This window comes from Eurosta solidaginis, chromosome 1, assembly GCF_040869045.1.
Source record: "Eurosta solidaginis isolate ZX-2024a chromosome 1, ASM4086904v1, whole genome shotgun sequence".
Classification (NCBI taxonomy): Eukaryota; Metazoa; Arthropoda; class Insecta; order Diptera; family Tephritidae; genus Eurosta; species Eurosta solidaginis.
The window spans coordinates 395,855,545-395,882,240 of record NC_090319.1 but is presented as its reverse complement, the minus strand read 5'-3'; the positions used below and the strand labels follow the sequence as shown (position 1 = coordinate 395,882,240).

The 26,696-nt window shown below is 34.1% G+C and overlaps 1 protein-coding gene across 3 annotated transcripts in view; it reads right to left on the bottom strand.

The window, feature by feature from the left end:
* Positions 1-24,960, bottom strand: part of LOC137238560 (glutamate receptor ionotropic, kainate 2-like) — a 76,382-nt gene extending 51,422 nt beyond the window's left edge. Inside the window, exons 1-7 of one of the 3 annotated variants that reach the window (XM_067763718.1) lie at positions 24,559-24,958; positions 23,508-23,668; positions 22,600-22,816; positions 20,117-20,307; positions 16,722-16,920; positions 10,762-10,925; positions 10,460-10,690 (exon numbers count right to left, since the gene is read on the bottom strand). In XM_067763718.1, coding sequence (XP_067619819.1) covers positions 10,460-10,690; positions 10,762-10,925; positions 16,722-16,920; positions 20,117-20,307; positions 22,600-22,816; positions 23,508-23,668; positions 24,559-24,700 — 1,305 coding nt within the window. In that variant the 5' untranslated portion in view covers positions 24,701-24,958. Of the gene's footprint in view, positions 1-10,459; positions 10,691-10,761; positions 10,926-16,721; positions 16,921-20,116; positions 20,308-22,599; positions 22,817-23,507; positions 23,669-23,873; positions 23,933-24,558 lie in introns of those variants that run through there. The other 2 variants (XM_067763719.1, XM_067763720.1) reach the window with 2 other exon arrangements.
* Positions 24,961-26,696: the final 1,736 nt, after the last annotated feature.

Here is a 26,696-nt window from a genome sequence, read left to right as displayed (position 1 = left end):
ATGGTTCATATTTGGAACTTATATTACATGCATGAATAGAAAGCGACCTATGAAAAAAAATCGCCGCCAGGTGGCGCAAGGATCTTTATATTAAAAAAATCGTATATGTGGTCCGATCTGGCTAATATTAGAAAAACATATTACACGTATTACACATATTACGCCTTACGAAAAATATCGGCGCCAGGGTGCGCAAGGATCGAGATATTCAAAAAAATCGTAAACTTAAAATTAATGGTTGTCGAATGGAAAAGATAAAATAATTAAAAAAAATTTTTAGTTAAACGGTTTTATTGAAAACAATACTTATATTAAGTAATAATAATACTAAAAGCTAGAAAATAGTTACATAGGTAGGTCCTAGGTACTAGTCATCACACTCCTCATCAGTCTAGGGCGTTGATCAGGCAATTAAATAAAAGCGTTGGACGCGTCAAATTTCTATTGATAGTCATAAGTAAGACCAACTGAACCTTAATCAGGTTATGCCACGCCTCACATTTTTAGAAATTTCACGCGCCCAACGCTTTAATTGTCTGATCAACGTCCTACATTGATGAGGAGTGTGATGGTTAGTACCTAGTGTAGCACTATACGTCATACCCACTGTAATGTAGCATTATGCTTCATACCCACTGTAACACACTTGCAATAATACGTATCATGAACTCCAAATATATTTTAGTAATAATCGTATTACAATATTTTCCAACATAAATTATTGAACTAACCCAGACGGTTAACTAACATCAATGGAATGCCGAATATGAAACCCTTATCCGTTCACAGCTAATAAATTACTTATTACATACAACCCATTATGGGAACTAACTAAAATACTCACATCGATATTCCAACGTTGCGAACAGGCATACAAACTTACGTGTATGCATAGCATTAACCAAAGTACTCACATTGATCTGCTGACGTAGCTAAATAACATATACAACACTACATGCATAGAGTCATGCATACAAAACTACATGTATACAAAGACTGTATACAAACTTACATATACCCCATTTTCAATGTACATATTTTTAGTTATTAGTATTAAGATATTTATGAATGTATAGGTTAAGTAAATGACTATATAATACAAAGCATTTGTTGAATAAACAGAGATTTAATGTTTGCACATCGAAGTCGTAACTTCTTTTCATTTTCTCCAAACATTTCATGGCGATCCTGCCAGTCTAGGTCAATAACTAGCACAACTGCTAAAAGATCTAGCTGGCCAGAAGAGCCTGTCGGTTCGGAAAAAATAAAAAAAACAGGATTCACCTGAAATTCCGCCAGTTTATAAACCAGGACAACAAGTAAATCCTGCAAAATTGCAAAAAAAAAATTTTTTATATGATGAAAGAAAGAATCGACAACGCATCTGCAGTTTAAAGACCTGCTAATTCTTCAGTTGGTAAAAATCTCGGATGGTATTCAAACCAAGGAATTATTTTCATACACCACAAGCAATGCTGAAATAATTACACATACATACATGGCTAATCGTATAAAAGGTGGAATAAATTAGGACAGGAAGATACATGGCTACATATATAATCGCATAAAAGGTGGAATAAATTAGGACAGGAAGATACATGGCTACATACATAATCGCATAAAAGGTGGAATAAATTAAGGACAGGAAGATACATGGCTACATATATAATCGCATAAAAGGTGGAATAAATTGAAACCGGAAATACATTAGCAATCGACGGAGTACCGGTTGAGACGACAACAAAACTGGCAGCTATATAAATATAAGTAGGTATAAAATTTAGAAACAAATTGGGCGGCCTTTATGGACGCTAAACAATGAGCAAAAACGAAAGTTTTTGCTCAGGGTTTTTTTTTGTCCTCTTTAAGTAGGAATTGAGATATGAAAAAAATTAGTTAAAAAAAAAAAAAATTTTAGAAACACATTTGGATTAAACATTGAACAAATTAAAATATATATAATTTACCTTGTTAAAATTTAAAGAAAATTTCTTTATGGAAAAAAAGAAGTAGCAGGAAAATTAAAATTTCTTAAATTCAAAAAAAAACTTTACTTAAATTTTTTAAATGTTAAAGTAAATTGGAATGTTTAGGACACTTCTTTAAAATAGTCAGTTAACTTCAGACAGTTTCACCTTTCCTTCGGAGAAAGCCTATAGGACATTTTTATAGATTTAAAAATAAAATTACTCTGTTAATAATAAATAAAAATGCAAAGAGACTCCTCGGACATTCCTCTCTATTGGTGGGACGAAAATACCCGACACACTAGGGACCTACCCAAAGAATTAGAGGGTTTAAAGAAATTGTGGAAGATAATAGGTATGGAAAGGGAACCCACAATTGAGGACATTTTAAACCCCACTATCACGGTGGAAGAAATAATGCGCATGATGAGGAGAGTGTTCCCCAACAATGCCAAATGCTAAGTAGCATCTGAAAAAAAAGTAAAAATAAAAAAAGCTCGTTTTCAACCTAAAAATTAGGAAAAAGATTGAAACCCAATGTGACATAGAGAAAAAGAAAATAATAACAATAAACAATACTTGGGAATTTTTTTTCCTTTCAATTTTAAGAAATGTCAAAAATATTAAATTTAAATAAAGAAAACTAAATCAGCAAAATTTAATTTTAAAATATTTTGAAGAAAAATTACTATGTCTAAAAATTAAAGAAAAATATTAGTTACTTTGTAAAATTATATAAACAAAAGAAAATAAAAATGTAAAATACTTAAATCGGAAATGAATAATTCTAAAGTAAAACAAAAATTACAATTTTAGAAGTAAATTGTTAAAATATCAATTAATTAAATAAGATAAATTTATTAATGTCAAGAGTAAAATGGAACGCATAGGATAAGGGAATAAAACCGAAAAATTTTAATAAAAATTTAATTTAGTTCGAGGTAGGAAAAGAAAACTCTGAAACATCAGAGAACAGGATAGTAAAATATGAGCCACAAGCCCAAGTGGACACAAAAACTACAGACATTTGGCTAGGTGCTTTAATATGCACGATAGGGCTATTAATCATAGCGATAGCCGCTATTCTTAAAAACTATATGAAAATCAAATATAGGCAAATGAATAACGTGCAACAGCACGTCTAAAAATTTTTTTGTCTGTGTCCAAATTTCCAAACTCAAGGTGAGGAAGAGCAATATACAAGTCAAGTAAAAGTAACCTTCAAATGTCTCAATTGACAGTAAAGACAGCTTTATTAGCTCCGCCTAAATTCAACGGCAAATCAAGAATCTGCATAATTCCCATGAATGCTCCTGATATCTTTAAAAACAAAGAAATCAGGAAGCAATTCCAAAAACTCACAGTAGTTCACATGGAAATACCAACCACGAAGGCTAGCACGGTCGAAAATTTATACCAAAAAGAATAATTCTTCCAAATTATACCTGAAAAAAAAAAACAAAACCCCGTGCCAGTGGAGATACGCAAAATACACAAAAAAAAAAAAAACAAGAAAAAAATAAACCAGCCCATAACAACAAGCATGAAGAAAAAGTCACAAAGAGAACATATATATATATAATAAAGCGCTATATAAATTTGCAAGAAAAGACTAGTCGCGCTCGTTTTCATCTTAGGATAGAAAAATGGTAGCGTAGAAAATTTTCAAGTAACCAGATTGTTGAGGAAGTTATTGACTTAGGACAATATTCGACCAGGCATAAAAGAAATGCCGGCAATCCAGGACTTGAAAATTATAAGAAAATACACAGTTGTCTTGAGGGACAAATTGGTGATTAAGAATTGAATATTTACTGCAGTAGGCGAATTTATAAAATAATAATTGTTAACAAAGTTCTCTAAGACCAAACAATAGCACTAACCAAAGAGGTTGTGCATGTGACAATCCCGGTATAAAAATAAAAATATTCTTCATAAATGTTATAACGATTCTGTCTTGGTGGCCGCCGCAGAAATCGCATGACAAATAAGATCAAATAAATTGCTGGAAAAATAAGAAAAAGAAATTAAAAGATAGGATCATTTTTGCATCCACTGCACCTTTTTTCAATTAACCAGCGAAACTACTACTTACTAACTTACTTAATTGGCGCTTAACCGTCTAAACGGTTATGGCCGTCCACTACTACAACAAATATAAATTACTTCGCTCTTCCACCAACTACAGCTACTAAATTTCCCGAATAATTAGCTATACAATTTTTATTGATTTTAAGTTTAATGTAACCCTAATAAAATAATGTAACAACAAAAAGGTGTTAAGAAATATATATAAGTATGAGGTGTTTCAGCTATAAAAAATCGCGTTTATAGAAACCATAATTTTAGGAAAAATATGTTTTTTTTTTTACTCCGATAAAATAGAATAGGAAATAGTAATAGGAAATTTCTTTTACGCTAAATAGAATTGAATAGTAGTAAGAAATATTCTTACTCGAAATTCCTCAATAGATTAGAAAATATTAATAGGAAAATATTTCGATAGGAAAATAGGTTGCATGATAAAAATGGTAGGAACAATAAAAATAATTAATAGTCCATCTAAAATATCTGTTAGAAAGAATCTAAAAAGAAATATTCCAATTTATTCAATTGTTTAATAATAATTTATATCTAAACAATTGAAAACAATTTTTTTTTTCTTCTGCTTCATATTTCCATACAAATATTAAAAATAAATTCTAAAAACAAGCGGATTTTAGATGGGTCTACACATTTAAAATCCGGCAATAAAATAATAAAATAAATAAAATAAACAAGATAAATAAAATAAGTAAAATTTAAAAATTCTATATCTAAAAATTTAAAATTTTCAAAAAAGGACGTATACAAAAAAAAAAATATATGTAAAATGTAAACATTTTTGAAAAAAAGGGATATGCATTAAAATATAAACAATAAAAACATCAAGGTCAGCAGATCAAAAGCAAAGCAAACAACCTCTTTCACTACAATATCAAGTAACAATAAAATATCAAAATCATTGAAAATACGACAAAGAGTCTTATACAATTGTCCACAAAACAATTATATAACACTCTTTTTTTCTAAGGCGGATGGTGTAGCATTATACGTCATACCCACTGTAATGAAGCATTATGCTTCATACCCACTGTAACACACTTGCAATAATACGTATCATGAACTCCAAATATATTTTAGTAATAATCGTATTACAATATTTTCCAACATAAATTATTGAACTAACCCAGACGGTTAACTAACATCAATTGAATGTCGAATATGAAATCCTTATCCGTTCACAGCTAATAAATTAGTTATTACATACAACCCATTATGGGAACTAACTAAAATACTCACATCGATATTCCAACATTGCGAACAGGCATACAAACTTACGTGTATGCATAGCATTAACCAAAGTACTCACATTGATCTGCTGACGTTGCTAAATATAGAGTCATGTATACAAAACTACATGTATACAAAGACTGTATACAAACTTACATGTACTCATACTCCATTTTCAATGTACATATTTTTAGTTATTAATATTAAGATATTTATGAATGTATAGGTTAAGTAAATTACTATATAAGACAAAGAATTTATTGAATAAACAGAGATTTAATGTTTGCACATCGAAGCCGTAACTTCTTTTCATTTTCTCCAAACATTTCACTAGGGCCTACCTAATTATTTCCTAGCTTTTAGTATTATTATTACTTAATGTAAGTATTGTTTTCAATAAAACCGTTTAACTTAAAACTGTTTGTTTAGTTATTTTGTTTTCAAGTTTTTAGTCTGAATTGCCTATTATTTCTCATTCTATTTAGTTCATTTAGTGTCTCATTATTACAAGGACTGTTTCCTGACAATTTGTTACAATCTAAGTCCTCGAACTCCAAAGTTCCAAATATGAGCCAAATCGGACCACAAATACGATTTTTTGGAATATTTCGATCCATTCGCCACCTATCGGAGTTTTTTTCTTATTATTGCATTGTCATCGGCTTTTGAACTATATCCAAGTTTGAAGCTTGTAGCTTATCGGGAAATATACATCATACTTAAATTTTAATTACAAAATTCGTACCGGCCGGCCGGCCTGTCAAGTCAAGCTAAATAAAACCGTGTAAAAATATGTTGAATATCTGATGTCTTAGTGCATATGTCTGTGAGTGCTACCAAGTAATATGACGGAACCACACAAGGTGGCAGCATGGTGACATGCCTACAAACATAAATGAAAGTTCCATGTACTTTGTTTTTGTAAATTCGATGGACTAATGTTGATGTATCAGCTGTCCCATGCTGCCACCTTGCATAGTTCCGCCATGCCAAGTACAGATGGTATGCTGTCAAAAATTTTCCACAAAATCCAAATGCAGATAGATATCATGATCACAGCGTTGTTGCTGCATTTGTATGTAAAACTTCTATCCGTATCTGGATCACGCTTCATTGGAATGTAACTATTACGAGTTATCAAAAGTCGGCGTGTTTATTTAACTATTTTGACCCCCCCCCCCTCCCCCCCTTGCAAAGCAAAACGTGCATACATACAAATTGTAGGTAGCCATACCGACCTAAAATATTCAGCCCAATTCTAAACAGAAATTCCTTGCGAGTTTTTCCATTTTCCCATTCCTCGTATTCTAAATAAAAATTCTTCGTTATTTTTTTCACTTCTCCCTTTCTTCTTATTCTTCTTTATGGTGCCTTGGTCTGGTGGCCTGCACTAGCTAAAAGTACCTATCTTCAAATGCTTCAAAAGGTGCAACGGAGTTCGGAGCCCTGCATTACCGGGGCTCTCGGCTCCATCTGAAGTACTCAACGCAATGCTATGCCTTCCACCTCTTGACCTGGTGGCGAAGGAAATAGCGGTCATCGCCGCTCTACGCATAAGGGAAACAGGTCTCTGGTCAAATGGATCTAGTGGACACGCAACAATCCTGGGCCCGAACGCCCCAGTCGCAGTACGGGTACGCACTGACTACTGCGTGCCAAAGAACGTCTTCGTTAAAAACTATAGTATATATACACCATCGCGACAAGACTGGAATACCAGAAAACATACGGTACCGGGTGCCATCAACATATTCACGGATGATTCTAAGCTTGAAGGGAAAGTGGGAGCAGGCCTCCTTTCACCGGATCTGGGTCTAGAGGTCTCTTTTCGTGTACCAGATCACTGTAGTGTTTACCAAGCGTAAATGCTGGCAATGCACAGGGCTGTGAATCATCTCGGATCTATGCCTAAGGATGGTAAACGGGTGTTTATTTTCTCAGACAGCCAGGCTGCATTAAAGGCCTTGGACTCATTCGCCGACAACGCAAAGTCGGTCACTGAATGCCGCAGATCTCTTAACGAGATGGCTCAGTACTTCAGTATCAACCTTGTATGGGTACCTGGGCACAGGGATATCGAAGGCAACTGCAAAGCAGACGAGCTGGCCAGAAGAGGACCACCGACCACATCCTTCCGGGAAATGACTCGGTAGGTATACCCATGGCCACTTTCAGATTTCGTGTGAGCACAAGTACTATACGAATTGCAAATGGACTATGGTCAGCCATATCATCGTGTGAGACATCCAGGCTAACCTGGCCCTCATATGACAAGGGGCGCACAAGAGCGCTTCTGATTTTAAACAAATCAGTTCTTTCGTCCCTGATAAGGGTTCTAACAGGCCATTGTTTAATAGGCACGCATGGTGCTAGAATGGGGGTAACGACCTTCGACTATTGTCGCAGCTGCAGAAGTACAGAAGAGGGGGAGAGTGTCCAGCACCTTCTCTGTCATTGTCCAGCGCTTAGCAGGCGCAGGTTGGCCATCCTTGGTAAACCTTTTCTACATGACCTTGCTGAGGTCTCTAACTATGAAGTCAAGGCTCTAGCAAAATATATAAATTCCACGAAGTGGTTTGACCCGCTTTAGGCAGGATAGGGGTCCTCTTTGAGACCGTATAAGGTATTACAATGGTGGCCTAAGTAGTGTGCTGGTACCATAGTGCCCAGCTCAGCCCTCGTAACCTAACCTAACCTAACCTTCCTCTTATTCTGAACAATGTTCGAAAAAGCGGAAACCGTTTATAAGGGAAAAGTACGTATTATGAATGTGAGTGAGAGGGAGATTTCTCTGCCATTTTAGGAGTTTTTTCACTTGTTAAATTAAATGGAAAGCATCAAAATAGTTGAAGTACCTAAATTGGTCCTTTTAAGAAAGAACACTTATTTGTACAAATTTGTGCTAATATGTACATTCTACCACAAAATCCTTTATTTTAAGTCGAAAAGTATATCATAAGCAACGGAAGTGCTCTTGGTATATTTGATGCAGCCATCCAGAAATTGCGCAAAGATGTTTTAAGAAGGCTTAAATAAATTTTGGCAATTTTGTGTTTTCTCGCCGTCTTCTTCTTCGTATGCTCCTCTGTTGATGTTGCTGTGGCACCAATTCATTACTCATTTCAGTGAATATCATATCAAATACAATACTGTGCATTGTTTATCCTTTATTTCTTAATTATTTTTGTTGTTTACGGCCTTTGAATTATAACTTTTTAAATATAAACGAGCTCTAGGCCAAATATTTGTATATTCTTAATAAAACACAATACGTGAATTTTTGATATACAATTATATTATTTAATTTGTCGATATTTCGACTTCAGTCTGAAGTCATCATCAGGACTAGGTACGAAAAGAACAAACATACATATTAAAATCATAAAAATACACATTTGCACAAGTACAGAACTTACATTTTTGAATGCAATATGTCGACTAGTGTAACAAAAATATAAGTTTACGAACAGTGCAAAGCAAATAACAATAAAATGTAAATAACACACAGCCGTTATCATAAACAAAAAATGAACATAAGCAGAAAGTTATCTAAATGAGTAGTGAGCGCCGCTCAAGTGATTCTCGATACTCTTATTATAAAAAAGAATAACCAATTATGTTTTGATTGGTATAAAAAACCTACCGCGTCAGGTAGATTAATTAACTTTAATTCTAAACATGACAAATCTACAATAGTCAATACGGCCAGAAATTTTATCAACAGAGTTCTCTCGATCAGCGATGAAGTTTATCATAAAGAAAACATTAAAATAATAATAAATGTTCTAGAAAATAATGAATTTCCTACACGCATAATAAAAAACTTTATAAGAGATTATTATAAGAAACCCACTGCGAGGAAAAATGCCGAAAATAATAAAATATATAAATCGACTACATATGTGTCAGGCCTGTCTAACAGAATAAAATATTCAAATATTTATGACAAAGAGAAATATAATTTAGCCTTTACCTACAATAATACGTTGCGACAAATTTTCAGTAATACCAAGAGTAGAATAGATAAATATGAGAAATCGGACTTGATATATAAAATTCTATGTAATGGTGACGGGTCCCACGTATGCGACAAAGTATATGTGGGGACTACTAAATCGAAACTAAAAACGAGGATTTCCGGGCATAAAACGAATATTAAAAATCGCAACAACCCTAATGATGGCAAAACGGCGCTAACACAGCATTGCAGAGAAACTGGACACTCTCCCAATTTAGAAAATGTAGAAATTCTACAGCAAGAGAGGAATTACAACAAACGCTACATATTAGAGATGCTGCACATAATAAATACACCCAGCGACAAACGGATGAACTTCAAATCTGATACAATTGGTATTGCCTCTGCCTTTAGGCAGCTGATCAACAACAACAACAATAATAGATAAGAGCATCTCCCACTGTTTACCAAAGAGTTCACCTGCAGGCTGCAGCTGATATCACTTGAGCGGCGCTCACTACTCATTTAGATAACTTTCTGCTTATGTTCATTTTTTGTTTATGATAACGGCTGTGTGTTATTTACATTTTATTGTTATTTGCTTTGCACTGTTCGTAAACTTATATTTTTGTTACACTAGTCGACATATTGCATTCAAAAATGTAAGTTCTGTACTTGTGCAAATGTGTATTTTTATGATTTTAATATGTATGTTTGTTCTTTTCGTACCTAGTCCTGATGATGACTTCAGACTGAAGTCGAAATATCGACAAATTAAATAATATAATTGTATATCAAAAATTCACGTATTGTGTTTTATTAAGAATATACAAATATTTGGCCTAGAGCTCGTTTATATTTTATTTCTTAATTTCAAACAAATTCGCAACAATAATAAAACTCTTAAATTTTTTAAACAAAATAACAAATGCGCAACGAAATTTCAATTGATAAAACAGCTGACTTCGAAAATTCGAAATTTCTATTCCCCAATTATTGTTCTCCCTAGGAGAAAAGAATTGGAGGAATTTTTCCGCGGGAATAAAAAAATCTGCGAGATCAAATTTCCGAGGCAATATTTAGAATTGGGCTGATTGTAATAATTGAACAAGTGAAAGATTTAAAAAGCTTTGTAAGCCTTTTGTATTTTTTATGAATAAGTCTGTAAATAAATAAAATAGCTCGGTTTTTTTATATTTACCGGCACATTTAACAGCACGATGAATGTTTTATTGGCCAGCGAATTATCAATGTTCTGCGCTACAGAATTTGTTTGTGCTACCCGCTGTATGGTAAGATTCGAAACTTCATCCCAGGTTCCAATTTTTAATATACCAGATGGATGTAACTCAATTATGTCTAAAGAATAGCCTTTACGTATATTACCCTCAAAATATATTTGTCCTGTTATAGTCCTTTCTTGCAAATTGAGCTAATTTAAAATAAAAGTTATGTATATACATAATTGAATAGAACTTAAAACCTAAATTATATGATGGGTACCGTTCTCATGTAGTTCTTGAATGTTGAACCATCGTCTAGAACACTTTCACTACGATCGCTACAATTCAATGGTAGCGTTTGTACCGCTAGATGTTTAGTAGTTTCAGCAAATAGTTGAACCGAATCAAAAGTCAACGCCATTGAAAGCGTTATGGGACAGGATCCTGAAATTTGCGAAAGAAATTAATATGGCATGACTCGTTATAAATAGGGGTGGTGATGAATAATATAAAGAGTACGTAAAAATCATCCCAAACAAATTTTATATGTATGTGAACCGATTGATTTTACCATGTGGATATTTATGTATGTATGTATCCAACTACTAAAATAGCTAACTTCTATAGAGTTTTCTCGAGACTATTACGCATTAAACTAGACAGGTGCGGTCAATTTTACAAAATGGCGTCGCATCTGACAATACTCGCCATTATAACTCAAAGTGATGCTTTTATCTTTTCCTGCAGCATTCTTATATAAGTTTTACACAAAAATACTACATTCATGCCTTTCTATAAAAAAAAGTGGTTACGGAACACTTTCTCTGTTTCGCGTGCAGATCATGCCCCTATTACGGTTTACAACTCAACTCTCTTTTAGTTGAAACTTAGCAATTTGGTATTACAGATTACAACTCAATCTGGCAAAAAAAAAAAAAGTCGGTTGCAGTTGCCTAGTCTTACAACTTTTTGTGGCATTACGGTTTACAACCTTGTGTTGGTGTAGCTGTCAAAGACATCAATAACTCACAACTGATTACTAGCAATTGTCTCAGACAATTTTGAAATTGTTTCGAAAAAATATTATATGAAATTGGAAAATCAATTTAACAAAATTTAATAATCAGCAATTTTATACACATACTAGCAGACCCGGCAGACGTTGTTCTGCCCTAAATTTGGCCTATCTGCATACATTTTAATAAGCTTTTTCCATCTAACTCTGCCCTACGCTTCTACACTTTTTCGTAATCTTTTTATTCTCTCCTCCCTCCGTCTTTTTCGCTTCATTACAAACTTCGTCTCATTCTATCTCTTTCTCAGTCTCCTTCTCTCTTTTCTCTTCTCTCAAGTTTTTCTACGTCTTCTTCATCTCTTATTGCCAGTCCCAGAGGGTGGTATGTATTTTGTTCCAGTCCCACTCCGAGTCTCAGTCTCAGTCCCAGTCCTAGTCCTAATCCCAGTCACAGTCCGTCTCTGGTATACTTCCCCGAAAAAAGCATCGTAAATACTAATATAGGCAAATTTATATACGAAATTTCAGGCAAAAAGAAAAGGACGTATGTAAATAGGTATGTGGGTATTATTAATTCTTGTCTTTATTTCGGCTTCGCATACATATTTATCACTTTTGCCAGGTTGATGCGACTAAATCGAATATCACAATGAACTTTAGAGCTCTCAGCAACAGCTTTCATTTGATATCCATAATACACACACATTCTAGGTGTATCCGGGTCCATGTTTTGGCTTATATCTCGAGACCCTAGTCACTCAGCGGTGTAAAACTTACTCTGTATTATAGCTCACATCAAGAGCTTCAATTTGATACCCATAATATAAAAACACATTCTAGGTATATCCGGGTCAATGTTTGGCCTATATCTCGAGACCGTAGTCACCCAGCGATGTAAACTTACTCTGTACTAAAGCATACATCAACAGCTTCAATTTGATACCCATACTGTAAAAACACATTCTAGGCGTATCCGGGTCCACGTTTTGGCCTACATCTCGAGACCCTAGTCACCCAGCGGCATAAAACTTACTCTGTACACATAAACAGCTTCAATTTGATACCCATAATGTAAAAACACATCCTAGTGTTACCCTGATCCACGTTTTGGCCCATATCTCGAGGCCCTAGTCACCAATAGGTATGAAAACTACCCTGTACTAAAGCACTCGTCAATAGCTTCAATTTGATACCCACAATGTAAAAACATTGTCTAGGCGTTCACGGCCACACGTTTGGCCTATATCTCGAGACCCTAGTCACCAATAGGTATGAAAACTACCCTGTACTAAAGCACTCAGCAATAGCTTCAATTTGATACCCACAATGTAAAAACATTGACTAGGCGTTCACGGGTCCACGTTTGGCCTATATCTCCAGACCCTAGTCACCCAGGGGTATGAAAATTATCCTCTACTAAATCACTCATCAACAGCTTTCATTTGTTATACATATTTCATAAATACATTCCAGGGGTACCCGGGTCCACGTTTTGGCTAATATCTCGAGACCCTAGTCACCCAGGGGTATGAAAATTATCCTGTACTATAGCACTCATCAACAGCTTTCATTTCATATCCATATTGTATAAACACATTCTAGGGGTACCCGGGTCCACGTTTTGGGCTATATCTCGAGACCCTAGCCTCCCAGTTGTATGAAAATTATCCTGTACTATAGCACTCATCAACAGTTTTCATTTGATATCCATATTGTATAACCACATTCTAGGGGTACCCGGATCCACGTTTTGGGCTATATCTCGAGACCCTAGCCTCCCAGTTGTATGAAAATTATCCTGTACTATAGCACTCATCAACAGTTTGCATTTGATATCCATATTGTATAAACTTATTCTAGGGGTACCCGGGTCCTCGTTTTGGGCTATATCTCGAGACCCTAGCCTCCCAGTTGTATGAAAATTATCCTGTACTATAGCACTCATCAACAGCTTTCATTTGATATCCATATTGTATAAACACATTTTAGGGGTACCCGGGTCCACGTTTTGATCTCAAGACCCTAGGCACGTAGCGAAAAAAGAGGTAGACGTTGGCCGATTCTCAGACCTACCCAATATTCTCACAAAATTTCATGAGAATCGGTTCAGCCGTTTCGGAGGAGTTCAGCCTCTAAAACCGTGACAGAAGAATTTTATATATTAGATATAGAAAAAATAGGGTATCAACGAAAGATTACATTGAACAAGTTATTGACCTTATGGAGCGACATCCCGAGGTTGGACGAGGGTGAAATTATGCGAACGTGAGTCCCATCGATACAACCCACTACTCCTGGAAATCCTGTTATAGAATAAAATGCGTTTTATAATATATAGAATAATATCTAAAACCTCTTTAAAAACTGTAGATGTAGTCCTCACTCAAATCATTTCAACAGCATTTTTGATAGCTGCCGTCAGCTTGGAATCGGAGTGCAGCACATAATTTTAAAATAGGGGTACAGCCGTCCCTCGAACGCGTTTGCGGAAATGCCCCTTCATTTTGTTTAGTAAGGAGCAAATTGGTTCCTTACTTAACCGAAAATAACTTACAAATCAGCAAAATAACTTCATTAGAAGCTCATCATTTATTACATAATTTTTCGAATATCGCGATCCATATGCCACCTAGCCGAGTTTTTTTCTTTTAATTGCGTTGTCATCTGATTCTGAACTATAGTCCAAGTTTTAAGCTTGCAGCTTATCGGGAAGTTACTTAAATTTCAGGGGGTGGGCTCATTCAGTCGAGCTCTGACGTCATGCACAAATAAAAGCTTGTCGAAAAGATATTCAATTGTGTAAGAGGTTTTGTGGCAACGATGACTCAAAAATCAGACTGGTGAAATGTAAAACATTTACCTGATATCTTTAAAAAGAGGTTTATTACTTGTTATTACTTGCAGGATGCATTTTCGCCTTTATTTATTGAATAGCAAAAGAAAATATTTTTGCTTAAACCATATTACAATTTTTAAAATTTTTGCTATACGCCTTGTATAAAAACAATGAGCTTTACTCGCAAATCGAATATATGTACATGTAAATCAACTTAATTGAGGAATAAGGCTTTTTAATTTTCACTTCGTTTGAGGAAAAGTTAAATTTTCCAAATCAACGATCTGAAAACTGTTTGAAAGTACAATTATCCATAATTATATATTATAGTTAGTACTGCTTCTATATCTCAAATTTACATAATTATCAAATTAAAAACAAAATTGCAAATTATTTTTATTTTCAAATTTTCGATCATTCCAATTTTGGAACGTCTTTATGTCTAATAGTTTGCAGAGTAGTGAAAAAGTAGCAAAATAGTACAAAAACAGTACCAAAAATTCCCTCTTTCTCTACTTTAAAAATCATGTCCGGATTATGAAGGCCGTCAAATTGTTGTTATTTGTTCAACCGACTTCACCTGTCTGCTTTTATTGCATCATGAATGAGACAATGTGTATACAAAAACAGGTTTTGCTCATAGGCCAATAGGCGGCTCCTATTTTGGTGTGGCTCAAGACTTGTAACACAGGGATCGGTTAGCGTTCTATAGTAATGTTAAATGATAAAAACTTTTGATTCTTGTTTTCATTTATGGCAAAAAATGCCTAAGTTGAGTTGCTGTTCGTCTTACAAATGTACTTGATTCTCTTAACTCTGACATTCAGCATTGGATAATTCAATTCATTTTTTTGCAATGGAGAAACCTCTGTCCCATAAACTATTCCTATTGACATCGGAATTTTGTAGCAGACGGAGGGAGACAGATGAAGGGGGACTTGATGTCCCTTGGCGCACCTAATTGTTGTCGAATATCGCAAGGTAGGTATGACTAGAAGATCTAGCTACGCCATAGCTTTGGTTACTGAGGGCTACACTGAAAGAAAAAGACTGGTAAAATCAACCGAAATACGGGTCAATTCAACCGAAATTTCTGTTAATTTTTATCCATCGCAACAAGATGTTGAATCAACTGCGCACAAATCGTTGATTCGTAATTGACCGCTTTAGTAGTCAAATGAACAAAAAAAAGTTGTTGCGACAGCTTTGTACGAAAGTACCTATGGTGCCATATAAATAAATAAATAAAAGGCGCGATAACCTCCGAGGAGATATAAGGCCGAGCTTTTCTTCCAATTTGCGTCATGGTCCTCCTGATTTTCCCTACAAATTGGCCGGACGGGACCTACATGTTTTATGCCGACTCCGAACGGCATCTGCGAGGCAGATGAGTTTTCACTGAGAGCTTTTCATGGCAGAAATACACTCGGAGCGCTGGCTAAACACTGCCGAGGGGCGACCCCGCTTAGAAAAATTGTCTTCTAATTGAAAAACCTTATTTCAAAAATTTTGATGTTGCTTTGTCCGGGGTACGAAACCAGGGCATACGGTGCGGCAGCCGGAGCACGCTACCATCACACCACGGTGGCACTTACTAACCGAACGTCAATTGGGCTTACATCAAATATGCTGGCACACATTAAACATTATACACTTTATTATTTTGTTTTATTAAACGCATTTTCACCAAATTTTATATTTTATAATTTATTTAATTTATAGTTTTGAACTTCACTTTGCAAATAGAAATGAAAATGGTAGTCACAAATGTTGTATGAATGTTTGACATAACATTTTAAATAGAGAACTTGTAAGATATAGAAAAGTAAAGAATCAAATCGCTAGTAAGGTAATTCACCACTGGAGTAACTTTACACGTAATTCGGAAAGTTTAATTTTCGTAACACTTTAAATTGAAACGATTCCAAAACAACTCAAACTTTTATGTTGTCGGAAAATACAACATTAAAAAAGGATTTTTTTATTATCTTATTAAATTCGTTCGCGTAAGTGAAAATTCCTAAAAACTTGAACAAAATGTTACTAACTTTGGAAAAATCCCGTTCGTTCAAACAAAACTTTTGCAACAAGTCGGTCGAATTAACCGTAATTCTATCAATTTCACCGAATCTCCGTTAAGTCTAGAACAACAGAACCGAATTGTTGATTTTACTAGCACCATTTCTTTCAGTGTATAATTAGTAATAACTTTGTTGCTATTTTAAAATCTATGCGTTGTCGCTCATCATTCTATATAAAATATTTAGTTTCACGTGCATATTAAATTTGACTGGGATAACAAATATGATGTTGATTTGCCACACGGTGTGCAGAAATATTTCGTAAGCTCTCAGGTCCATGAACTATAGTATGTATGTAAATAACTCACCATTTCGCAGATCTTCTGCGGCAGAATTGTATCCCATTTTGTCTGTAATCCCTTGAATGACTGTTTGCTCTGGGGAAAACATTCTAAAACTTGTTATGTTCGCCTCGGTGTATTTATACTCTTCAAGATCAAAAGAGTGAAAGTCCAAATTGCCTATAATGTACTTGTAATCTTCATTTATAATTCCAACCTGTTGCGCCTGGAATGCAATGGAATAATGATGTATTTATTCAAGTAAACCAAGAATCTATTGGAGCTATTTTCAAGGCTTTAAAATTTTTTTAACCAGTATTATAATTAGATGAGGTAGTGGGTAGGTAATGGTTGCCAGAAAGTGAAAATTACGTAGTGAAACATAACGTCTCAGGATATGCAATATTTACGACTTTGTTTGTGTAAACCATGGAAAGAATTTGTCACAGACAGACTGCTTACAGTAGATATATTGAGTGCTGAAACACCAACAACAAACATATTTGAGTGCTGAAACACCAAAACATATGTAAACGCAAATGAGGTTGCAGACGAATCCCATTGTTAAATAAATATTTTTTTTTTCGTTTTGCAGAGTATTTCAAGTCGCCATAAGTCTGACACACATAGTGAGTTCTCCCAGTAGTTGTGCAATTATTTTCAATTCTAGTATATATTTATACTTAGAGTAGAGGATTGAGGCGTATATAGAATAATGATTGCTGTTCACCAGGGGCTTACAACTTTCGGACGCTTGTGGCCAAGTATCCTCTACGAAACCACTGCACATCCGTTTATTCGTTTGGTTGTGAGCAAATGTGAGATGGCGACAGCCTAGCAAAGTCTAGCCAAACCACTCCGACAAGACTTCTCCGGCCCAGAATATATTCCTATCCCTCATTTGGCAGAAGGCGTATGCCCAGCAAACACAGTTTCTAACGTTAGAGAAATATTGTAGTTTTACATTAGAATTCTTATGTAGTTCTCTAATGCATTTCGATTCGAAAACAAGATTAGAGAACTAGGTTAGAATTCGACTGTGAAACGATTCGAATAAGACTAGAAATGCGATGTTATGATCATTGTCACAGTTATCGATTATTTGCACGACATGATCACTCATCCTTAGTGTTATACAAACAAAATAAAAATAGTGAAAAGTTCTTTGGAAATATTATAAGTTGCGAAATAAGTTTTTTATTTATAACAATAAATACTAGTAAGTTAAAATCAATCAAAAAAATTTAAAAAAGGAAAGCGAGCAGATTATTGATTATCCTCATTCAACGCTGAGCTCAATCTTTAAGTACGGTTTTAATTTAGTATAATAGAAAAAGTCTTTGAAATATGTTTATCCTTAATACATAAGCTTATAACCAAATAAAATTATTTGATATAATGAAACAAATGAAATTCCGCTGATTTTAAATAATTGAACTTAATTACGCATCACTTCAAAATTCTCATTAGAAACTGATTAAAAATTGACGTTAGAATTCGATCAGAATTCTAACCCTTTTCTTGATTTCGAGAACGAAGTCCCCTTTTTGTCGAGAATGCTATAATTCGCGACAGTTTCGCAAATCGTCCTCTAACCTTCTACCTTAGAGAAATACATTAGAATTAGATTCGCCTTCTACCCATAAATTTATAATCATTTTTCATTCAGCTTTCTGAATCTTTTATGAATATATTTATTGACTTAATAATGAATTTATACTTGTTGAAATTTTACTTTTCAGTACAAATCTTATTTTTTTCACATACACATATTTTTCAATCACGAAGCTAAGAAAAAATATTTAAAAATTTTATTATTTATGGAAAAGATATTCTTCAAGACAAAAAATAATGTAATGATGCTTGTGACCGAAGATTTCTCCAACCATTTCTCCACCTTTGGCTTCCCAGGAAATACATAATGATTGGACAATACAAAGGTTGTCAGCTATTTGAACCCCAGGTAAGTGAAACTATCTTGACATTCCTGGATACGGCTTCAACATCCCGTATCGTATCCGTATTCTAAGATGCAGACAATAATGCTGATGTTGGATGTTGTAGTCGCAAGTTTGTTTGCGAGTGACCTATGGTTCAAATAGCTCACATCCGCATGCTTTCCCCAGGGCTGGCTCAAGAGAATTTGGGGCCCTAGGCGAGTTATTATTTGCGGCCCTTCCTGCCGTATTTATAGAAAGAAATTGGACATCAGAAAATTAGAGATCAGAAATATTAAATTCAAACTTAGGTTAAGGTGGTAGCTACCCTGATAAGGATAGCTCACTTGGACAACACGAAGGTCCGTTGTGATACTAAATTCAAACTTAGCGTCAATAAAACAAAAAAATATTTCTTTTGCATATTAAATATATTTTTTTTTCAACAAAAGAACGAATATATAACACAAAAGTATTTTTAATTATCTTAGAGTTTACTACAACTTCATTTTCCGCGCCTTCAACAAAGAGAAAGTTGATATAATTTCACTTAAATCTAATTTTTGCGCAATTTCCTGCTCTATTGATAGCAATGCTAAACCGACAAGCCTTTCTTGAGTCATGGCCGAACGCAAGTACGTTTTGATTAATTTCAGTTTCGAAAAGCTACGCTCGCCACTCACAACCGACATTGGTATCGTCAACGAATTACTAAATTGGGCATGAGACCAGATAAGTTGTGTTGTAAAATATAACTAAGGTAAAAAGAAATTTTTTTAATGCAGAAAGGATTTTTAGTACAAAAATGTTTATCGAATTTGGTGCCCCCTAGAACTTGGTGCCCTAGGCGGTCGCGTAGTTCGCGTATATGGTAGAGCCGGCCCTGGCTTTCCCCCCTGATGAAATAAGATTATTATGCAGTATCTTATTTTGAATGAGATATGAAGAATAAATACATGATAATTGCATTCAAAAATTATTCAAAAATCTCAACCAATCCGATTGAAATATGGTCACGAATATGATCAGAAAACGACTGTGAAAAGCAATCAAATATTACTCTAAAACTATTAAAGCTTAATTTTACAATGATATCAAATATGAACAAGAAGCGTTTCGATATATGAATCATAAATGATTATTCAAGAATAATTACATTATGGTACATTTTTCTCCTGACGATACATTAATTTTCGAACAGAAATTGCTTTTAAATTTGAACGTTTTTAATCATCTTGCGGTATGATATTTGAATATTTTTTGATCAAAATTTTCAAAAAATGCTGGCTGGGTAATCGTTTCCTAACCTAAATGTTTGTTGGGTGGGGAGACTTTGAGTGAGTTAAAAGATGCAGCTGGAGAACTTGCTACGCAACAGAAAATTTTGCCTAGTCGGTTAAGCGCCAAATATTAATTATGGATACTGTTTCTATATTGTTTTGCAATTAAGCGTATGTATGTATAAAAGGCATAAAGTTTACTTACCTGGCGTAAAAGCTCCGGCATCGTGTCAGTTGAGCCAACAACTACAATTCGGTTATCTCCTGATTTACTCACACGTCTTAAAACGCTCTTATAATTGCCATTCAGTTCAATATCGTATCGCAAAACCGTTATTGTTGGGCCGTTATTACCATAAAATGACATTAGACCATTTAGTAAATTCAGATACTCAACTAGCGCAACCGTAAAAGAAAGTTTGTATGTATATAATAACAATTAAACTTTTGCGAATAGATCTTGTTGTCACAAAGGATAGCAGCACAACTTCATTTTTTGCGAAATAGAGTTGTGGTCATGGTTGTAGTCCCCATATTCGATTTCATATGGGGCGGTCCATAAATAACGTGACGCGGATTTCGCTTCTTTTCAAAACGACCTTTGTCGTGGTTCTCTTGTATGCGTCGTTTCATTTCTTTTATAATGTTTTAATTTAAAGCACTGTATCCAGATCACAAGAAAACGTTCAACTTTAAGTCTGTAAGCATTGCTTGGACTCTGGGCAAGGAAGAAATACTCAAGAAATCAAAGCATGCTTCAATTGAGGCATGCAGAGCGAATCTCTGAAGCAGTTTTAGAAAGAAAATGAATAAAAAATAAAATACATATGGGGTATTCCATCCCATTTCGACCAATTTTGAACCCGACCACTTTAGAATTGGCTGAAAGTTTTTCTTCTTTTTCTAGCTTACGAAAGACGTTTTTCAGAAGTTTTTGAAATTTTTTCATCCAACTCAAAATAAGTTATGAATTTTTAAAAAAACACCGTTTTTGTTTACAAAATGCTATAACTTTTTCAAAAATTTACCATTTGGGATCATTTTTTTTTTTAAATATGTTGTTAAATTTACTTTTCGGAAAAAATACAAAAAAAAATTTTAAAGTTTTTTTTTTTTCAATTAAATAAAAAAAAATTCTCGGCCCACTTCGGGATTAGTGGGGATGATTGCAGAATTGATTGAAGTTTTTTATGAGAAAAATCTCGAAAAACTGAAAAATTACAACAAAAAAAATTTTTTTTTATTTTTTTGAATTTCTTCCGAAAACAAATTTAAAAAAAAAAAGATCCCAAACGGTCAATTTTTGAAAAAGTTATAGCATTTTGAAAACAAAAACGGTGTTTTTTTTTTAAATTCATAACTTTTTTTGAGTTGGATGAAAAAATTTGAAAAACTTCTGAAAAACGTCTTTCGTAAGCTAGAAAAAGAAGAAAAAATTTCAGCCAATTCTAAAGGGGTCGGGTTCAAAATTGGTCGAAATGGGATGGAATACCCCATATGTATTTTGGTATAAATAACTTCAAGGTAATTTCTTGAGCGTCTTCGTAGATCTTTAAAACTCTCTCTTGGAAATTGTGTACCATACCATATCCACCATTGTAAATTTTACCAAGTAGCGCAACTAACAGCTGATCGGTGAAAATTCGCACATTCACACGCACAGTTCTCGACTCAGTTTCAAAACAAAACTTTAGATTATTTAATTCAAATTTTAAAGTGAGATAATCCTTACAAATTTATGTATACAGAATATATATGGCGTTTTTGTTGTTATTAAAACAATAGTTTTATTTATATTAAAGCTTTTATCATTTTTTTTTTAACTTTGAAAAATCTCCGAACACCATTCCTTCATTATATGACATTCGACTGCCTAGTCCACTGCCTTCCACTCTATTCGCAACATAACCTCTACTTAAGCTGCCAAACTATATAGTAAACAATGATATCCACAATGCTACTGGAAAACGTCAAAACCACAGTTGTGTTGTTATGCTTTTTGACCACATTCTCATATAAATATTTAGGGGTGTAATTTTTAAGCTAAGGACACATTGAACTGCACTACACTGCGTGGCAAAAAAGTTTTTGCATGTATGCTTATGGAGCAATTCACATCTAGCGGCAGAAGCACTGTGCGGCGCGGCCATGAGCGGCAATGTCAATCGAATAGACAAAAAAGTGAAGCGACGCTGCCGAAAAATGTCGCGTCGCTTAGTGTGGCCTTAGCTTTATGCAATTTCTGAATTTCAGATAAGAAGTTGGAATTTGCATACGCTTTTATTTTGGCTCTCTAAATTAGAAACTAAAACTAACTAAACTGATAGACTAACGATAATTGGATCGAATTCACCCAAATTTTGTAATAATGATGTACAACTTTTTACTCAGCGCAAAACGCGAGTAAGCCACCTGTGATCTCAAATATCCTTATACGCTCACCCCCTATATATTGTGATTTTTAAATCCACCTTTACAACACCAAAATAAGGCGTATGTAATTTTCCAGCTTCTTATCACAAATTCCGAGGTTGAATCCTTATATTAGATACTCGACTGTGAAATATTATGAAATTTGTTCATCAAAAGGAGAGTATCACAGCTCTAGTAAATTTCATATCTATACAAGTTTTATCAATACGTTTGTTGCGTTGTTTCTGGCGTAAGTAGCATAATATTTTCACTTACCGGATTCATATAGAAATATGAAACGTGACCATTCGTAAGCAGAAAGTAAAAAATATAATGCCTTTGAAAAATCGAGAGGATGTGGGTATAAATTAAAAGCTTCCGAATTATCGTTCATTTCTGAAAAGAAATACGGTATATCTTTGGCGTCACAAATGGTAGTCAAGTGCTTGGCACTGTGACGAGAAGAAGGACCAAAGATTCCACCAACGCCGTTCTAAAAAATGTATATTAATTGTACTTATAACAAAATATATCGCACACTAACTACAAAAGAGTCACAACTTAAAATTTTTCAAAATCGGTTTTTTTCCATAAACCAATTCACAGTACACATCTCTAACTGCCCCTTAAATTTCGTTGTCATTATTTTCTTCTTTAACTGGAAAATTACCGTTATGTCAGTTTTGGTGTTGATTGCATCGCTTGCGCTCTATCAACTAAAGAGTACTATTTTTAGTTGTGTCAATCTGCTTAAGAACAAGTGAACAGTTTTTTTACGCATAAAGTGTATTATTTTAAATTCTGACTATCTTGTTGCAAAAAACTTTTAACTTTGTTGTGTATTAATTAAAATTGTGTCTTTTTATACGTAAAGAGTGAGTAAAGTTGCTTGTATTATTGTGAAATGTGCCTTTTTTGATGAAATAATTGTGAATGTACGAGTAGTAAGTTTTCTCAGAAATAGTCATAATTCAAAATTGTTATATATTTTGTCCGTAAACAAATAATTACAACAAAATTTCGTCAATTCATTTTATATGAAGGTATCCTTCTTGGTAAAACTGGCTTTCAGTATAACATTACAGACGTTTTCACATAAACCGTTTTTCTTCTCTCCTGAACATTTAAATTTTTTCAAGTTGTGACTCTTTTGTAGTTAGTGTGCGATATGTATACCAAATTACCTGTAAAAGTTTGCACATCACCCCATACGCCTGAAATGAGTCACCATAGTTTATTACTTCCTTAAGAGCTTTGAGCGGAGTTTCGAGTTGGGTGTTAGCCAGTTCAATTGCATGATCAAAGACAATATCCATTTCCTCGGTTCGTTGGTCAGTAATTAGGCCTACAATCAATTTTAATATACACAAGAAGAAGAATTTATTATTTTTGTACTTATACTAGTAGAATTAAAATAAATAAAGACTTTTCTCTCTACAAGTCACTTATCGTAACTGTCCTGCTATATGGTGCAGAAGCATGGACCATGACATCAGATGAGGCGGCTCTGAGAGTGTTCGAGAGAAAACTTCTTCGAGAGATTTACAGACCTCTACGCGTTGGCGACGGTGAGTACCGAAAGAGATTTTGATGAGCTGTACGAGGTTTACGCATACATCAACATAGTCCAGCGAATTAAAACACAGCGGCTTCTCTGGCTAGGCCCTGTTATGCGAATTAAAGATCATGATCTGGCTCAGAAAGTATTTTTATCGTAACCTGCCTATGGAAGCAGAGGAAAGGGGCAGCCCCTACTCCGATGGAAGGACCAGGTGAAGCATCATTTAAATTCCCTTGGTGTGACACATTGGTGCCAGTTCAACCAGAGAAGAAGTTATTGGCGCACCTTGTTGGACGGCCGTTTAAAAGCTTAAGCACAAATTAAGTAAGTTTTTTGTAGCTCATTCAATTCGACTTTAACTATATGTAAGTTTCAAGACCCTATCAACAACCCTTTAATTTCGAGAATTTGTTCGTCCATTGTATGGAAAAAAAAAAAATGAGCAACATCACAAACATTTGCCTGAAATAGATACATATGTACATATGTATAATTATATTTTTTTGTAATAAGCTTTCATCCAGTAAATGGGTGGGATTATACGCAACTCATAGATTTTTTGTTATTTCCTGCAAAGGCTTTACATTAACGGCCGCCTGGCCTAGGCGTTTCTATTGCTTTGGCCACCAGAGTGATCTGCAGATGACACTTATGCATTCTGCCTTATTACGTACCAATTGGTATGGTGTCAGCTGCGCCCTTTCCATCGCTTTCGTATTTCACGACACTAATCGGGTAGTGGCTGTATTGCGATATGCAGTTGCATTTATAGATCAGGAATACAAAAAATATCACAGCACCACTTTCAAAATTCATTATAAAAATCGTTCATTTATGGAAAATTATTCACAAATCACTTGGTACGTTTCCCCGTTTTGTTGTGATGCGGATGGAGCAAACGAAAAAACTGTTTCACATCTTTCTCCAGATAAGTTATGTACATATGTATCTATTTATTGTAAAAAATCTATATATATACTACATTTGTATATGTATATACATATGTACGTATTTGTTTGTAGGAAAAAATGTTTTCTTGAGAATACTTTTTCATAGATACAAACACATCGTCCCGTTTGTGCTTTACCAACGAATCTACAATTCATAAAGTTTTCGAAACCGAAGAAAACTAATTAAAAAGCTTGTCATTGCTTGCAGAAAATGTAAATCGGTGTTAAAGGATAGACCATGACGTAATTTTTTAGACAAAATAATTGTAGGAGCAGGGCAACCTAAAATATGTGTCAAAGTGTTTAAAGCGAACGAAATAATCGCTATATACTGTAAAATATAATATAAAAATATGCTCTAAAAACGGTATTTCATATATTGAAAATAAATGCTAAAAAAAAAAAAAAACAACTGCATATTATTTATGGGGAGATTTCGCAGCGAAGAAAAATAAAAACCAAAAACTGTTTCGCTTGTTTTTGATTTACAATATATATAAGTTACATTAAAAACATGCCACTGTCTGAAAATTGTGTCATATTGTTCCTAAAGTCCGATTAATAAAATTTAGCTAAAGGGAGCCACTTCAAAAATTTTGGATTTGCCGAATGTCCTTCATAAAAAATTGTAGCGTGAGTGACCAAGAGATTTTCTTAATTTTTTCTTTTAATTAACTAATTCATAAAAATGAGCACTTTCAATAAAACTCATCTAGTTGGATGTACTGATAATTCAATTCTATTTGCAAATGGAAAATATAAAGTAAAATTTTGTTTCCAATGTAACGTGAGTTAACATGGATATGCAGATGGCAATAGTTTTTGTTTTCCCTACTTCACGATGAGAAGCATGGAATTCCTAATTCAGTGCATAAAAAATAAAAGCTCCTATACACAATAAAAGCTTTTCTACTTTTACATCGAAGGAATAGGCAGCAAAATGTAGTGGACAAAGTGTTTTTATTTTAGTTAAACATTCCCACACAGTATTTCCCATTCAGCATTTTTTGAAAATTTTTATCAAGAAATATTCAAATGTTATACCCCCAGATGATTACAAACGTTCAAATTTAAAAGTACTTTTTATTCGAAAATCAATGTATCTTCGGGGGAAAAATGTACCCTAACGGGCCGATTCTGAACTTTACCGGTAAAATAGTCCCCAGAACATTATGTAATCGAAAATCGTTTCCAGTTCTTTTATTCGCGATTCTGGCGAAAGTGGTAACACTGTCATCATCGAAAAACTCACCAATGTCTGTGGTGAAATTTAAAAGTTGGTTTTCTTCGCTTTATCCATGGCGGAACGATACAAAGTGGCAGCATGCGACAGCTGAATATAAATTTTTTATTTGATTTGATACATGAACTTCCGGCGCAGTTCGATTTTGACATTCGTCCATCGAATTTACAAAAACAAAGTACATGGAATTTTTATTTATGTTTGTAGGTATGTCACCATGCAGCCACCTTGTATGGTTCCGCCATGGCTTTACCGAAAATGTGTCACTCGTAGATACGAGGTTAACAAATAAACGAAACGATGTGTATATATGTACATACATGCATAAGATTTTACATAGTTATATTGTAATTTATTCTGTGAAAGTACATAATGTAAACAAATATATAATATATAGCAAGAGGCAACACTATTTTACTATTATCTTTACTTATTTGCACTTACAATTCTTTATTTTTCAGTTTTGCCTTTTTCTAAACAACAGCTGTTGTTTGGTTATTTCGATGTAACCACCTACTTCTGTGGGTAAAAAATTATCCGGCTACTTTCGCGGATAGAATACCAAAAGGGTGTAAAAGTTTCCACATGATTTCGTTACCGTGGTAAAGAATGCTGTTAC